The sequence below is a fragment of the Opisthocomus hoazin genome, chromosome 6 (genome assembly GCF_030867145.1).
Source record: "Opisthocomus hoazin isolate bOpiHoa1 chromosome 6, bOpiHoa1.hap1, whole genome shotgun sequence".
Lineage (NCBI taxonomy): Eukaryota > Metazoa > Chordata > Aves > Opisthocomiformes > Opisthocomidae > Opisthocomus > Opisthocomus hoazin.
The window spans coordinates 43,291,318-43,307,306 of record NC_134419.1 but is presented as its reverse complement, the minus strand read 5'-3'; the positions used below and the strand labels follow the sequence as shown (position 1 = coordinate 43,307,306).

Genomic DNA, 15,989 nt, shown 5'->3' with positions numbered 1-15,989 from the left:
AGAGCTTGAGGTATTAAGAAACTAGAAAGATGAAATGTTTGAGGGGAAACGGGCAATGAAGGATGACTTATTAGCATCACTTAAGAGAGACAGAAGCAGAATGCAGGTCCCTGTGCTGTCAGCTGAGTGCTTCTGCCACCATGTGGAGTTGCACTTCTGGAATTGTTCTGAAAGTGTGTTTCAAAAAATTTCGAGCTTTATTATATCTGATGTTCTGTGCTTTGAATCTGTAAGGTTTTATTAAACCTTTCCCAACTGTATCTATGTCTTGGTGTATATATTTAGGTAAAGGTAAATCAAGGAGGCTAGAATATGCCTCGTACTAAACAGAAGTCAGCCATAATCAGGAGTTCATCACATGTGGTTTTTGTTTTAGGTTTTTCCTCAGAGTTCATCTTGGAGTGGTCAAAATATATTTGAAAATCTGAAGGATTCAGAAAAAATATCAAATTGTAGGGTTCACGCATCGGAGATACAAGCCCAAAATAAAAGAAATCTGAAACTCAACAGCTCAACGCAGACTGACATTTTCAATCCAGACATCATGGATGGCAAGAAGGACCAGAGTGATCAGGGCAGTGGTTCATTTTGCGATCATCAACCTTTCCCTAATAACACATTACGAGTAGACTCTCATAGGAACACAGTGCACAGTTGCCACAGTAATTCAGAACACAGTCTCAGCTCCTTCAGCCCAGAGAGCTACGGGGACCGAGGCTATGGAACTGTTGATTTGGACAATAGGAGGTTGCCTTATGAACCTACAGGTGCTGACTGTGTGATGGTCGAGACTGCGTTTGATAAAGGACATGGAACTAAGCATAGTGGTGGTACCTGGCCAAAAGTCGTGGTTAATGTCTCGGCAGCAGAAACAGAAAAGTTCTCTGTGTACAAAAAGCCAAAACAAAGGAAATCTATCTTTGACCCTGATACTTTCAAAAGACCACCAACTCCTCCCAAAGTGGAGTACCTTTCCCCTAATCAAGTGACAGGCCATTCACCTCAGCCATCAAAAGCTGAAGTGGCTTCAACTCCTCCAACTCCTCCTAAGAGAAGTGACTCTATCAAATTTAAACACAAACAGCAGGTAAGCTCTGCATCAGAGTCTACAGTAACGACTGGATCGCCACCGACCAGCCCAGCCGCTGCTCAGGCTCCAGCTTCCTTGGCACTTAAACAGGACTCTGCTACTCTCAAGGGTCGCGGCAGGAACGCTGGGCATTATTATCGGGAGGAGGGAATTGACTGCACTCATCTCTCATCAAGGAAATCCTGTGAAGACGACATTGGCTTTCAAAGAGTTGAAGAGCCAGAGATTAAAAGACCAAGACCAAAATCAGCTCCTGCTCTGAGGCATAAAATGACCCCTATGCCCATTCCTAATCCTGCGCTACAGGTAGAAGCTTGCTATATTGAAGCATAAAACCAGAAACCTTGAATTATATTTTTACTGTCGGTTTGGGTGCCCAGTTATGTACCATAACAAGAGAAGCATGGCCTGTTCTCAAAATCCAGGTTCCCTGGGAAACCACCCCAGACTCCACTGGCACTTTGCAGTATCACAGAATACAAAACCAGTTGATGGGGTTGCAGTTTTTAGCAGGCAGTGGTGGCCACCAAACAGAACAATAGGGTTCTGCTTAGTAGCTACGTCTCAGGTTGTAATGCTGCTTGATGGAAGATCAGAGCTCTTTCCTGTATGCTTTTGACAACCTGAAAAAACCCCCAACCCCTAAAATAAATAAAAATGCAAAGAGGCAGTTTTAGAAAAGCTGAAAATGGAGCCTCCTAAGTTTTAGAAAAATGAGATTGGTTGCCCAGCTTACTGTACAAACTAATGGAGAAGGATATACCATCCACAGTGTTATTTTTTTTGTAAGTCTTTCTATGCGTCTCAAATAATTTTGTGAATCTAATCTGAAATTCATAGGGCGTTAGATATATTACACTGTAAAGACAGACTGTTTACGAGAATGTGGTTTAATAATACAGTTCAGAATGAGAATATCATTTGCTGGAATAAACAACCCCGCTGTGGAGATTAGGTCATGCCTTACCAGAGTAGGTGGAAGAGAAATTTTATGTGGTCTAGGAAGACGACCATGTTTAGAAGACTGCATTAGATAAAGTGATAAACCACATTATTGATTAAATAATCAATAATGTGGTTTCAGGTCTACTGCCTCAGATTTGTTCAGGTGGCAGATACAGATTTTTTTTTTTCTTCCCCAGTTGAAATCAGAAGTTTCAAAAATGTTATTTTTGCATGTATATAATCACATCATAATGACTTAGAATAGCGTATTCTTTGCCTCTAACTGATTATACCTGGATAATCCCACCCTTTTCATGGAGTTTTAGAAGCAAAGCTGAATTGGAAGTAGTGCAATGTTTGGAGCCACATTCTGCAAAAATGCTGGTATAGGAGAACAATGGGCAATTTTGTTTGTGTTTTTTTGGCTGCTTCCATTGTACTCCTTCTACATTCCCTAACATTTTGAGGGAAAGATAGTTATGGAGAGCTTTAAGCCTTTTATTGATGAAAGTGTCCAGCAAATTCTGCATTATCAGTGATGGAAAAGCCTGAGAGTTTAATTTTGTGGCTGAAATCTACAGATCTATTCTGAACAGGCCTGAAGAGGAGCAGTATGGCTCAGAGAAAGGAATTCATCAGGAATTGCGCTGCAAGAAGTGAAGGCAGGCGTATAATAATGTCATCATTTGGCACATAGATGATAAGAAAACAAGATGAGCTATTGAACATATTTGAATACAGGGTGTTTGCTTTACATAGAATATCAAGTTGATCCTTTAGCGCTGATAATCCCATGCTTCGTTATAGTGCATTGCCATGAGCATATGTGTTGTCCTGGTTATGACTGTAGTAGTAGTATTATAGTAAGTTTCCAACTGTGATGAGGACACATGTAGGTGAGGGCTTATGTGTAAGGAATTTTTTAGCTGGAACAGAGGGAGTGCTTTTGGCACTCACTATTAAAAAGACCAGAAAGGATTGAAAAACATATTACAGTTGGTTTTACATACTATCCAAGTGATAGTGCAGAAATCAGATAGGTGTTGGTTCGAGGTGAAGAAAATTGCATAATAGAATTATAAAGTCATAATTTTTGGTTTTTAAGGTTACTTGATGTATTAGTTGATTTATGTTTCTAGGGTTAAATTAGGACTAGGTTCTCTGATTTTTTTTCCCCCTTCCCTTAATTTTTCCCCCATCCTTCCAGAAAACAAGAGGAGCTTTCTAACTCAGAAGTTGTTGACTAGAGAGCAAAAGTGATGTTGTGCCTCAAAAAGTGGACACCATTCACTCTGAATATTTCTCTCTCGTGCAATGGTCTTTGTGTACTACACCTACGTTAGGTTGTGTGACAGTAGTATCCAGTCTCCCTGTATTCATTGCTGAAGTGCTGGTAATACCAAAAATATGTGTCTAGAACATGCAATGTAGTAGAATTTATAGCCATATTGGGTGGTATCAATTCCCTTAGTTGTGTATATACTCAATTAAGTTTGTGTACTTTGAGAAGTTAATAATTTTAGGAGAACTTTCGTCCCTGGGTAGCAGATGGTATAATTACTAATACACCTGTGGTAGTGATCAAGTATTTGTTCTAAGAAGGTACCTCTGCATTTTGTAGTCTTTGTGCTCTCAGTAACTCTTCATTCAATTAAAATACTGCAGTCATAAAAACTGTGACTACCTTTTCAGTAATTATTTTTTGCTTATTACATACTTCAAACTGATGTGCTGTGTTGTACATTTGAAGTGTGTGACCTTTGCATGCTGAACCCTGCACTTGTAGCTCACTAGCATCACTGTCAGCATCTGAGCTATTCTCAGGTTTCTTTACTCACCAGTGTCTACTCATTATGTACAGAACAGAAGTTATGATGGTTCCAAGACTTGAGTAGCTCTGTTGAAGAGGTTGTTCCACACATGTCTGAAAATACGAGCTTAGAGGAAAACCCTTTCTGGCTTGTTAGCCAGGTCTTCTTTAGGAAATACTTGCAATAGCGGCTGAAAGAACGGTTGAAATGTCCTGTGAAAGCAGTATGTTAAAGAAGAAGTGTAACTAAGTGCTGGGTGCTTTATTGTGAAGGGAAATATACCAGTTAAGTTGCAAACACTGGCCTAAAAAGATTACAAAATAATAAAAAGGAAGAACGGAGCAGGATGGAGGAAGGAAGGGGCAGAAGTGAGTAGCGTCATTGAAAGACAAAGGTGTAACAAGCACTGTGGTGCCGAGCACGTTCTGGACTAGATACTAGAAAGACTGAAGTTGCTTACTGCCTACAAACTCTGGCTATTTTATTTTTTTCTTCTGAATCTCCAACTTCCTATAATCAAATTTCTGTGTGTTTGTAGGTGCAGAAGTATGCTCCAGCTAGTGAGGAGCATCTGTCTCCAGAGCTGCAGGACTGGGCACCGTATTCACCCAAGCGGTCTGCTAGGCACAGCGATGGCTTTGTGTCTGCTGCCTTATACACGGGCAGCATGTCAGCAGGTGGGCGACAGAACTCGTGGTTACTTTCTTAGGAATGCCTCAAGGAATTTGTCCATATTGGACAATATTGGGGATTAGTCATGATAAGTGCAGAACAAACACGACACACAACATGTTTCCATGGTCTGTTCAGCTTTTGGACTGGAAAGAAGTGAAACCTGTTTAAGAACCGCTAAGGAAACTGGGCAACTCCTGGCTGAAGGATTTGTGTTGCATCGGTTTCTGTGCAGAGGAGTTTTGAATGCATTAGTGGTGAACAAGGTGTAGCCTATCCATTAGGGAGACAAGTAATATTTCCAATATGTTTGAAAGCAAACACTAGGTGGAGGGATCCCAAGCTTTAGACACTTAACTGCTGAAATACTGCCAAGGAAAACGATCTGATATTCAGAAAATACAACATGTAAGTTCTGCCTATTGGAAGTCAAATGTTTGGAGTATCTCAAGTTGAGTGCCCAAACTGGTTGTGATCTTAATCTAAAGATTACATGCCAGTGTGTTTGAAATACTAAGCTGCTGAAGAGGGGGCTCACAAGCAGCTTTCACAGAAATTGATGCAATCAGGTAGAACAGAAAACAGTTAGCATGCTGTCCCAGTTGATGGAACAATTGTTGGTGCTGAGGTTCGTGTTAGTAGGTTTTAAAATGGCACAAACTAAATGGAATGCTTCAGGAGCTCGTTAGGGTATCACACACTAGTTGCTTTGAACTGGTCAGAAGCATTTGCTTAGACCTGGTAAATTTGTTGCCAGATGGATTGTTCAGTCTTTAGCGTAGCTACCTTCAGCAGTTGCATACAAAACTTGATTTTTCAAATCAAGACAATAATGATTTTTATGAATTTACCCTCAATTCTCTGGAAAGCCCCAAACTCCTGCGTGTCGTAGAAATTATGGAAGACTTTCTTCTTACTGCAGACTGTGAAGGAGGTAATGACTTGTGTATCTGGAACAATGGACAGCTTCACACCCTGTTATTCCAATCAATTTTCAGAATGTCAAGACATGCCCTAGAGTAGCTCAGATCAAAGAAGCTTTTGCTCTTCTTTGATTTCTTTTGCTGTTTTCTTTCTCTCTTAATGAGAGTAGAAAATGTATTAAAAGGTATTATTTCCAACTAAAAGCTTTATCTTATAATGATACCTTTGTATAATAACACAATCAAGTCGAACCTACGTTTGACGATATGATTGTATGTCTTGAAATGTGAACAAGTTTTTGCTATTGTATTCCATGCTACCAACTCATTTAAGAGGAAATTGGTCAAATAGACTTTGGTTGAAGCATGGAGTAGTTTGGACTGGAAGCGACTTTTACAGGTCATCTAGTGTAAGCCCCCTGCAATGAGCAGGGACACCTCTAACTAGATCAGGTTGGTCAGAGCCTTGTCCAACCTTCCAGGGAGGGGGCATCCGCAGCTTCTCTGGGCAACCTGTGCCAGTGCCTCACCACCCTCATTGTAAAGAATTTCTTCCTTATATCTAGTTAAATCTACCCTCTTTCAGTTTAAAGCCATTACCCCTTGTCATATTGCAACAGACTGCTGAAAAGCCTGTCCTCATTTTTCTTAGAGGCCCCCTTTAAGTACTGGCAGCTGCTCTAAGGTCTTCCTGGAGCCTTCTTCAGGCTGAGCAGCCCCAGCTCTCCCAGCCTTTCCTCCCAGCAGAGGGGCTCGAGCCCCTCGGATCATTGCTGGGGCCTCCTCCGGCCCCGCTCCAGCAGCTCCAGGTCTGTCCTGTGCTGAGGGCTCCAGAGCTGGACGCAGGACTCCCGGGGGGGTCTCACCAGAGAGGGGCAGAGGGGCAGAATCCCCTCCCTCGCCCTGTGCCCACGCTGCTGGGGATGCAGCCCAGGGGTCAGTTGGCCTTCTGGGCTGCCAGCGCACATTGCAGGGTCATGTTGAGCTGCTGGTTAACCAGCACCCCCAAGTCCTTTTCCTCAGGGCTGCTTTCAACTGTTTGAGTACTGAAGGATGAGTGTACTTAAAAGAACAGCTTGACTAATAGCTTAATAAATAAATATTGAAGTACTGTGTCATAGGACACACTAGACGTGTGAGTCTGAGGCAACAGAAGAGGAACAAGAATCATTTTACCAGCAGTTGGTTCAAGTACCAAATAAAAAAGTTGTATTCCTGTCAGATGAGTACTCAGAGAGAAATGCAGAATTTTTGTTGCGGTATAAAAAAGTTTGATACTTGAAAACAGAGAAAATGTCTTAGTTATCAGTGCATATATAAAATGATGTGCTGTGAATTACTTCATTTTTTGCTAATCTAATCCACTTTATTGCACTCATTACAAAATTATAATCCAGATTTTAAATATGCATGTACTACTTAAAAGGTGTCATGTGGTGCTTAATAATGTATTTTTCTGTGTGCTAATAATTTTTATTTGTAGATACATGTTCATACATGCAAATGTTATAATGCATAATTATATTAATATTTAAATATATTTAAATCTGTAGTTTATATGCTAATAATGTTGGGAAGAACATGTTTTTGTCATCTTAAGCAGGTACTGTACCAAGAGGCTTAGCACCGTGCCCTGCAGTAACTGCTGTCATGAGAAACCCAATCTATACTGCCTGGAGCCATAGAGTTCACACCAGCAATTGCCCATCAGTCGCCAGCCAAATATGCCATCAGCATCTGCATCCCAGGTGTTTTGAAATTTAGATCTCCTTAAATTTTCATTTTCGTTAGGAAGAAATTGCTTCTGGTAGTTGTTTTGATACAGTGCAGAGTGAAACACCCCGCTGTTGTGTGTTATTTTGATCCAGGGTTCTCAAACCATTATTGTGTAGAAGTGATGTGCCAGCTGCTTTCATATCTTTCGGTAACTGATGGATTAGGTTTCGCTCTGCTCCACTGGCTCATATTGACAAAGAAATTCATTTTTTTAATGAACTAATTTCTTATGTTTTTTCCTCTCCTTGCTAAAACAGGCTATCTTTCTTTTAGGCTATCTTTCTTCTGACTTCTCTTAATCCATAAAATTATGGGAGAACTGGGATGTGGGAAGGAGAGGAGCATTCATTTTATTCAGTAACTCAGGGACAACGAATATCTTTTGTTGGCAAGTCTGCTCTTTGCGGGGGTGCTTTGCCAAGTTCTAACTGTTGCCCTGTTCTCCCTTTCTTTTGATGTAGTTCCCAACATCAAGGTCGCCTGAGCTTGGACCTAAGTCATAAACACTCCAATGACTACTCTGAAAATTCACGTACAAGAGCATCTCATGGCTCAAATTCATTACCATCCAGTGCGAGACTTGGTAACCAGCTTTTCTGATTTATTTCTTGTGGAACTCCTATATCGGAGACAAAGAATAAATGGAAAGTTCCTGAAGTACCTGCGTTACGAGATTGTCATAGTTAGCAACACCTGAAGGCTTCCTGTGTTCCTTTGCTTCATTTTTTGTGGTTTTATGGTGAAAGGTGTTCCCTGGAAGCAGCTGTGTTTAATTCATACTTTACAGTCTCTTTAAAATGCTTTGTGTGTGTGCGAGTGATTCTCCTTACCGTGCCTGTTACTGTTTGAAATTACCCTTATAAAGATGGGAGACCCGGCCAGAGTATTTTTGAGGTTCAGTGAGGTGGAGAGAAGAAGAGAAAAGGAGAGAGCCCCCAGAACAAAAAATCAAGGATGACTAATGGCCTAGTGTAAATTGTACTGCTGGAAGAGAAGTTACGGCTATGTTTGATTGATTGCCGTGTAAGATTGTTTATGCCTGTCCTAGTAATACCAAAGCAAATGCATGCTTTGTAGCAACGACATTTTAACATTGTAGAATTTTTAAAATTTTAAATTATGAAATAACTTCTTTGTGCGTGTATGTGTTCCTGTGTTCCATCGATGACCGGCAGTTGCATTTGAATAGAACATGGCAGCTTTGTAACCACAGCAAAAAATGGCAGAACAGTTTGTAATCAGTGTCAAAAAATTACGTGTTCATCCAAGCAGGATGCAATCGGAATATTTTAAATGCCTTTTGGAAAGTTCCATGGATTCTTAGTAAAGAGAGATGTGAGATTCTCGCTCAGACTTCAAGTTAGGTTTCCTTTGATTGAAAAATATTAAAAATATTTTTCATACACGAATGAACAGTGCATGTATAGTGTATAGCTGTGTTGTGCTCCGTTTATATTGACTCTGTAATCAAGACAATTTACTAGAAGTATGATATACACAGTATATACGAGGGCAGTCATCAAGGCTTGCGCATAAATTTGGAGGCCGTTTTAATGCTTAATGAAGAAGTAGAATATAAATGTATTTTTTTTGTTCAATGTAGTTGCTTTTATTTTTGTCGCCGTAATGTTTTCTTGTTGTAAAATTAGGTTCTTCAAGTAACTTGCAGTACAGAACAGAACGAATTAAGATCCCTTTAACGCCAAGATATCCAAGATCCATCATGGGCTCTGACAGAGGTGAATTATTTCATAAGTAATTTTAGTTGTACTGTTTTCAATATTGCCAATCCAAAGCCTTTGCAGTTGCTAAATCAAGTTGTGCAAAAATCTGAGTGTGACAGTTTTATTAAGGTTACAAAATTTGCATTTTGCCACAGAAAGGTAAACAAATGCCAACTTTCTAATGAAAGTTGAGTTTTCTGTTAGTCGACTCTAGGATGTGGCACACTAAGAATAAGTGCACCAAAAAAGCAAGAATAAGCATTGCTATATGTTTTACAGTTGTAGTTTTCTTCTAGAGTAATGTCTTAAAAGTTTTAACAGTGAGATGGCCTACATTTTTTTTTAATTCTTGAAGTATATTGTTTTGCATATTATTGTATTATGGATTGTAAAATTATATTTTTAAACGCAGTGAAAATATTTTCGTAAGTCACTCAGAATTGCTTGGTGGAGGCTATTTAAAGCCATGATGCAAATGCCAGTTGTAGTGCTGTAGAATTCAGAGTTTGCTGATGGTGAATGGCAGCTCTTGGCTGCCGTCGTAGCTCAGATGTTCCGTAGCCTTAATGGATTGTACGCTGCAGTTTCCTAACTGGGCAAATGCAATTCTTCTAAATGGCTTTCATTTGTGATAGGTAATTTGAGGTTTATTTTCTGTAGCTTTTTCAGAGGAAGCAAACTGAATGTTTCTGTCAGGGCACTTGTTCAGGAAATTACTCAGGGAGGGTACAACGGGGCAGACACACAAACGGAGTCCTGTCAAGCTTGTTTGAAAGTGCAGAGCTTTCCTGTCTCTCTGTATGATTCATACTGGACTCTTGTTGGTGTTTTCAGGTGTTTCATAATGTACCTCATACCCAAAGGAAAGGGCTGTACATAAATATTGCATCTGAAAATAAACCTACATATTAGATTTTTATTTTTTGTGTTTTTTATTATTTTTATTACAAAAACCCTTTTGTTTTTTTTATTATTTTTCTTGAACTTTGCATTGCTAAGCGTTTTCAGATGTGCATATGGTGTAGCTTGTCTGTAACCTTCTCTTCTTGTTGAGAATGGCAATAGCTGTACGCACACTTACAGCGGACAGATCTGACTTACAGTCATTAAGGACAGTGAGTTTACAGTGTCTGAAATTAGTTACTTGGTTTCCCTAAGCTCCGCACGCGGTTAAGAGTGCTAGTGGACAGTCGCTCCTCTTTCTTCTTTCGGATGCGGGTGTCTTTCGCTATGTCTCTGTACGTCTCCAAACCGTGACAGACGCGGGATACTAAAACTGAGCTGTTGATTTCCCGCAGGCTCCTTGTCACACTCTGAATGTAGCAGTCCCAGCTTGATAACTCCTCCGCAGTCGCCTCTGAACTTGGAAACGTCTTCCTTCGCCAGCAGCCAGTCTCAGAACTCCCTTTCTACATTACCTAGGATTTCCATTAGCCCAGTGTCTATTGGAGAACGTAGAAAAGATAGGTAAGGTCCCCACGTTATTTGCTTTTAATACAAATGTGTCTGAGGATGTTTTGTGCACTTGTTTATTGGGCTGAAGGAATGTGAACATTTAATTTAAATGACAGATATGTAGGCGCAGAGGTGCATCTCAGGTTCCGTTACTTGACATTTTTATTTTCTTTGCAAAGTATTTTAGAGGTCTTTGTGTGGAGTTTTTCTTCAAAACCGAAGAGTAGATTCATGAGTTTAAAAGATTAAGGAATTTCATAAGGGTTTTATATCTTCCATGTTAGAGTAATGGCCACAGCAAATAAGAACGGTTTAAATTGGAAGAGACCCCTTGAGCTGAGCTGCCTCAGATGCCTGTTTATGATAGGCTTGTTCTGTACTCTGGAATACTAAATAAAATTAAGACCTAGTAACATCTGATAGCTAGGTATCAGGTGCCTCAGTGTTGTAGATTATGTGCTCTGACCGCTGTGCCTTGATTCAGTTTAGCCAGATAACGTGAAAAACTGAGGGCGTAACTGTGCAGGAATGCATCTGTCTGTACAGGTGCCATTTTACAGCCGTGACTGATCCCTTTGGCTGTGCCTGGACCACTGCTACCCGTAGCGTTAAGTGTCTGTGTAGCTGTGTGCAGAATTTGAACCTCATATGATAGCTTTCTTAAAAGCAAGAGCTTTGTGTTTTAACGGCTTTCTATATCTCATGATGAATATTTTCAAGATACATCGCTTATGCTATCAATCTCAGACATCTGATTTTGTTTTATCATGATCTGGCTAGACTGAATATATGAAAAAGTTTGCATGAATTCAAAGCATTGAACAGTAAGACACAAATCTGAATCAGGCTTTTATTTACAGTGAGGCAGCCAAATGCCATTCTGGCAATGTAAAGGCGCTATGTTGTGTTGGAACAGATTACAGTTACGTGGACTTCAAGACCCCTTTGTATTGCTTGATTTATGTAAAAGGACTGACCAGAAAAAATGTGAATGATAAAGTATGAAGGATATTCTGTATTCTGAGTTTTCTGGTAGTAATAAAAAGTTAATTCATAAATGTTATATGAAACTTTGTCTCATTTAAAGAATCAGTAACTAAGTTATTGTAGTAACTCTAGATTGTGTATGGTGTACAAAGGACAGTGTCACTTTGAAAGGGAATGTAAAGAGGTCTTTGTGAATTTTCATTCTTTCTTACTTCAGTGTGACTTTTGCACTACATGTACTCAATTTGTGTCCTCATATAAATGTTCCTCTAATTGTCACTTGCAAATTCAAAGTCAAAATTCCTCTCTTTCACGTGACTAATGGTGTATAATCTTTACCTGAAAAAGCTAGGGTTTTGACACCCCTATAACTTGGTATCTCTGAGCACCAGATACGTGTTCTGATCTCTGGGAAATAACCATTTCTGTTCATGTTGATCAGAGGATCAAAGTATGGTCAGGTTCCAGCCCCTTCACGCTTGCTATGCACATGTAGAAACCCTGGTCTGAATTGACTTTCTAAAAAGAAAATAATTCTAAGTTTGTTTGGGTTTTTTTGTTGTTGCTTTTTCTTCAAAGCAAAACAAAAAACTAAACAACAGATTTTAATCTAGGAAACTAGCTAATTTAAGCCTATCCTAAGAAAATGTTTGAAGATGCCTAGGTAGCATTTTAAATGGTTATTTGGTCTTATAATTCTTTGTGTTCCCCACAAAATACACGTAACTTGCTTGGCCTTTCCCCAGAAAAAAATAATAATAGTACAGATAAAAAAAAACCCCAAAACCCAGTGTTTCTGTTCATTCTGTTGATTTTAATTTAAATGAATATTAAAAGATCTGATCAATTGAGAATTTTTCTAATCGGTGTTCAGTGATTCTGGCAGGCAGTCATAATGTTCTAGAAGAATGTGCTTCACTTGATTTTAATAACACTGATTATTAAGTAAGACACCTTTTTAATGTTACCAATCTGTTTTATTGTTGATTCTCTACTACATGCATTACTAGTTATCTTTCATTTCGTATTTACTAGAGTTCTAAGATAAGATCCTGTGCAACTTGTATGGGTTTGATGCTTTCTTACTCCAATCCACAGCAAACAAACAAAACAAATTTAAAAATGCATGTGGTAGATGGAACAGCAGAAAGGTACAATAACTAAAGATCTGAAAGTTGTAATTTTAATTCTTAATGAGATAGTATGCCTTGATAAATTTTGTGATATTAAGAAGCTTCATACAACATCATGGTTTACATGCTCTTAAGGAGTAAATTAAAAAAAGTTCATAAATTGCAGTTTTATGGGAGTTAATACAGTTTCGTTAAGATATGCTACATATGAAAAATGTGGGCTTCAGTTGAAGTTTGCTGGTAATAAACCTGCTTTATCTTCATTACGTCAATGGACAGGCTCTGAGGGCATTACCTCTAACAGTGGTGTCATTGTTAGAAGATTATGGGGTTCCAGAGTTGCATTCGTATTGTAAGCCAGCTTTTATCTTTCATGTATTAAAAAGATGCCAAACTATTATGCCCCTACTGCAGAAGGCTACTAAATAGTTACCTTCAAAGGCTGTGGCAATAAGCATAATTTATGAAATGATGTCCTCTTCCCTCCACCCCCAGCCCCAAATCCTACTCTTTCCAAAAACACCTTTCCTCAGTCTTGCTCACAGAAGTAGCGGTGAGTGAAGTCCAGTTTATGCATCTGGTCCCTGCACAGCATGATTTAAATAGTTTAAACAGTTGGCATAATTTAGAGAACGTCTATACGATATAATGAAGTATTAGGAAAGAATATGTTCAACTCAATGCTTGTCAAAAGTAGTATAACGCTATGAAAATAAAAAATACACCACACCTGGTACCCAAGCTCTTTCATTCAGGACGAGCTCAACTGTTAATATCTGGTGATGCCTTTTGCTGTGTAGACGTGAAGTCGATCGTAGCATGAAACAACGCTTTTTAGGAGGCTCCTGTTTGTTTCTACACATCATGAAGGGACCAGCCCTTGGACAGGCCCCAGCTATGGGGGGAGGAAAGGGGAACATGTCAGGCTGTTCTCTTGTGTAAGCCATGCTCTTGTTATACTTACTAGTGTCTTACTACTGCGTGTCTCTTTCTAAGTGTTCTTTTCTTCTCAAATCTTCTACATCTTTCAGATATCTGTTCCGTAATAGGTCTTTTCTGAGAATCCGTGTGGCTCCTAGGCCTAGGTTCTCATCACTAAGGAGTTTGAGGTTGGCCTGACATAAGGTTGTCCTTCTCGAGCAGTATTGCGCACTTTGTGCTATTTTACGTGTTTGGATATTTGCCCTGAGGAGAATTTGCATGGTAATTGTAAAGCTACCATGCAAACTGCTGTCTTAATGGCTTGAGTTTGCAACTGCTTCGTTTTTGTTACTAATTTATGTTTCTCTGCATACAAATATGAAATCGGGCATTTGTGCATTGCTGTTCTTTGGTTTACCACCTTATCATTTATGATGTTTATGTTCACTGGCAATGAAGACTCCCAGCATTTGTGTTTGTAACATACCTTTCTGGAATATGGTTTGTAAATTACATATTATATACAGTGGTTCCATTACTTTTATAAAAAATGCATTTAGAAGCTTCTTTCCTACCAATTTCACCACCATGCTATTTATAATTCATATTTGCCATAAAGTTTTAGAACACTCGCGTACCCGGTATAAATTTACTTCTGCCACTGTACGTTGCATGGTGTTAAAGGAATGCATTTTAGACAGTTGACAGTAATTTTTTTAAGGTAATCTTTAAACCTATTTTATGACTACAATTCAGACAGCCATAAAGTGTTGCATGTAACTTTGACGTTGTGATGGTTTAAGTGCAATTTTGTCCAAATCAGTTTTAATTATCTCCTCTAAAAGGCCCTACATGGAAGAGCCACGTCATGTTAAGGTGCAGAAGGGTTCTGAGCCACTAGGGATTTCCATTGTGAGCGGAGAAAATGGTGGAATATTTGTCTCTAAAGTAACAGGTGGGAGCATTGCCCATCAAGCTGGCCTTGAATATGGTGATCAGTTACTAGAGGTAATTGTTTGCTTACTGTTCCTATGGCTTAATGAATCACTTTGTGTGACTGCAGGCATAACTGCCTTTCCCAAAAGAATATCTTTTGTGTGGATATAAAGATATAAAAATATCCTTATTTCTCACAGCGTGTGTGCTCTATTGTAATATTCCAGTAATCCAGTATTGTGATTCCAGTAATTGTGATTGTTGTGGCTTTTTTTGTAAAATAATGGCTTTTGATGGTAGCTCTGCATTGCATCTTGTGTAGATACAATTCGATTTTAAACCAGCTAGTTTCAGTACTTAAAAAAAATAGTCCCAACACCACGCTCTGACTGATAAGGTGAGTAAATATTGAAGCAGCTGGCTTGTACCAAGTTTCATGCTGCTGTTGCTGTGTCATATCCTTACCCCGAGATACCTGCTTTAAAAAATACTCAGGTAGGCTTTAGATTAGCTACAGTCATGTGTTTGCCTACAGTATTAAATAAACATGCGGAGGAGCATTTTGTAAAGTACGGAGCTGCTTTGTAAATGCTAGATCTGTTCATACTTGTGTGTGTTAAAGCATCTTCTGTTGCACAGTGTGTGGATAATACTGCAATGGACCTGAATGGATCACGGATCCAAATTTGTCTTTAAATCCTGAATTTATTCAGATTCGTGACCTGAACCAACTTGTATTTAATCCATGGTATCAAATCATAACACAGCTAAGAATACAGAAGTCTTTCAATAGTTAAAAGATCTTTAAACTTATGGTCAGGCTACCAAATATTTTATAATCACAGTGATTCCTTCCAAGGAGTAAACCCTAGGAATCATTGCATAGGAGCACTTCCAGCCTTCTCTTTACCCCAGTGGAAATAAGTCAGCATTTAGACATTGAAATAATTAGGAGACTGAAAGAATCATTTTGCGAGTTCCCATTTGAGAACTTGACATCTTATTTTGTGTTCCCCCCCCCCTCTAGTTTAATGGAATAAATTTGAGAAATGCTACAGAGCAACAGGCTCGTCTGATCATTGGACAGCAGTGTGACACCATTACTATTCTGGCTCAGTATAACCCACATATGTATCAGCTTGGCAGTCATTCACGATCAAGGTAAGGCTAGCTAGAGTTTGAAAAAAATAAAAACTTTCTGGTCTATGCAGTTACCTGGCTAGCAGGTGACTTCTGTACAGGTAATGTGTTGGCAAACATCGGCACATTTGTGCCAGTAAGAAATGTGGTTGCTTAGAAAAGTAATGTGTGAATACATGTTTGTCAAAAGGAAAGAAAAATACTCAATGCGTCTACTATATTTTCTTTCTTATTTGAACATAGTCTTCAGATACATTAAACTAAAGCCAAAGATGACTTCTTCCTAGGATTAAGGGATTCTAGGACTTCAAATCAGTTTCAAATTTTTTTATAGTTGGAGTTTCGATGCACGATCACACTTCAAAACTGAGCTTTATCTTTCTCTTAGACTTATGGGGAACATATGTTATTTGGCATCCGGTTTTGGGATTTTTTTTTCTCCTTACTTTATACATGATTTATGGCCAAATTAAAAA

General features: G+C 39.0%; 1 protein-coding gene across 4 annotated transcripts in view; it reads left to right on the top strand.

Moving 5' to 3' along the window:
• Positions 1 to 15,989, top strand: part of DLG5 (discs large MAGUK scaffold protein 5) — a 117,275-nt gene that overhangs the window by 89,020 nt on the left and 12,266 nt on the right. For 3 of the 4 annotated variants that reach the window (XM_075422945.1, XM_075422942.1, XM_075422946.1), the window contains 8 exons: positions 377 to 1,396; positions 4,385 to 4,523; positions 7,042 to 7,189; positions 7,679 to 7,800; positions 8,867 to 8,956; positions 10,240 to 10,408; positions 14,283 to 14,445; positions 15,401 to 15,534. In XM_075422945.1, coding sequence (XP_075279060.1) covers positions 377 to 1,396; positions 4,385 to 4,523; positions 7,042 to 7,189; positions 7,679 to 7,800; positions 8,867 to 8,956; positions 10,240 to 10,408; positions 14,283 to 14,445; positions 15,401 to 15,534 — 1,985 coding nt within the window. The remainder of the gene's footprint in view (positions 1 to 376; positions 1,397 to 4,384; positions 4,524 to 7,041; positions 7,190 to 7,678; positions 7,801 to 8,866; positions 8,957 to 10,239; positions 10,409 to 14,282; positions 14,446 to 15,400; positions 15,535 to 15,989) is intronic. The other variant, XM_075422943.1, reaches the window with a different exon arrangement.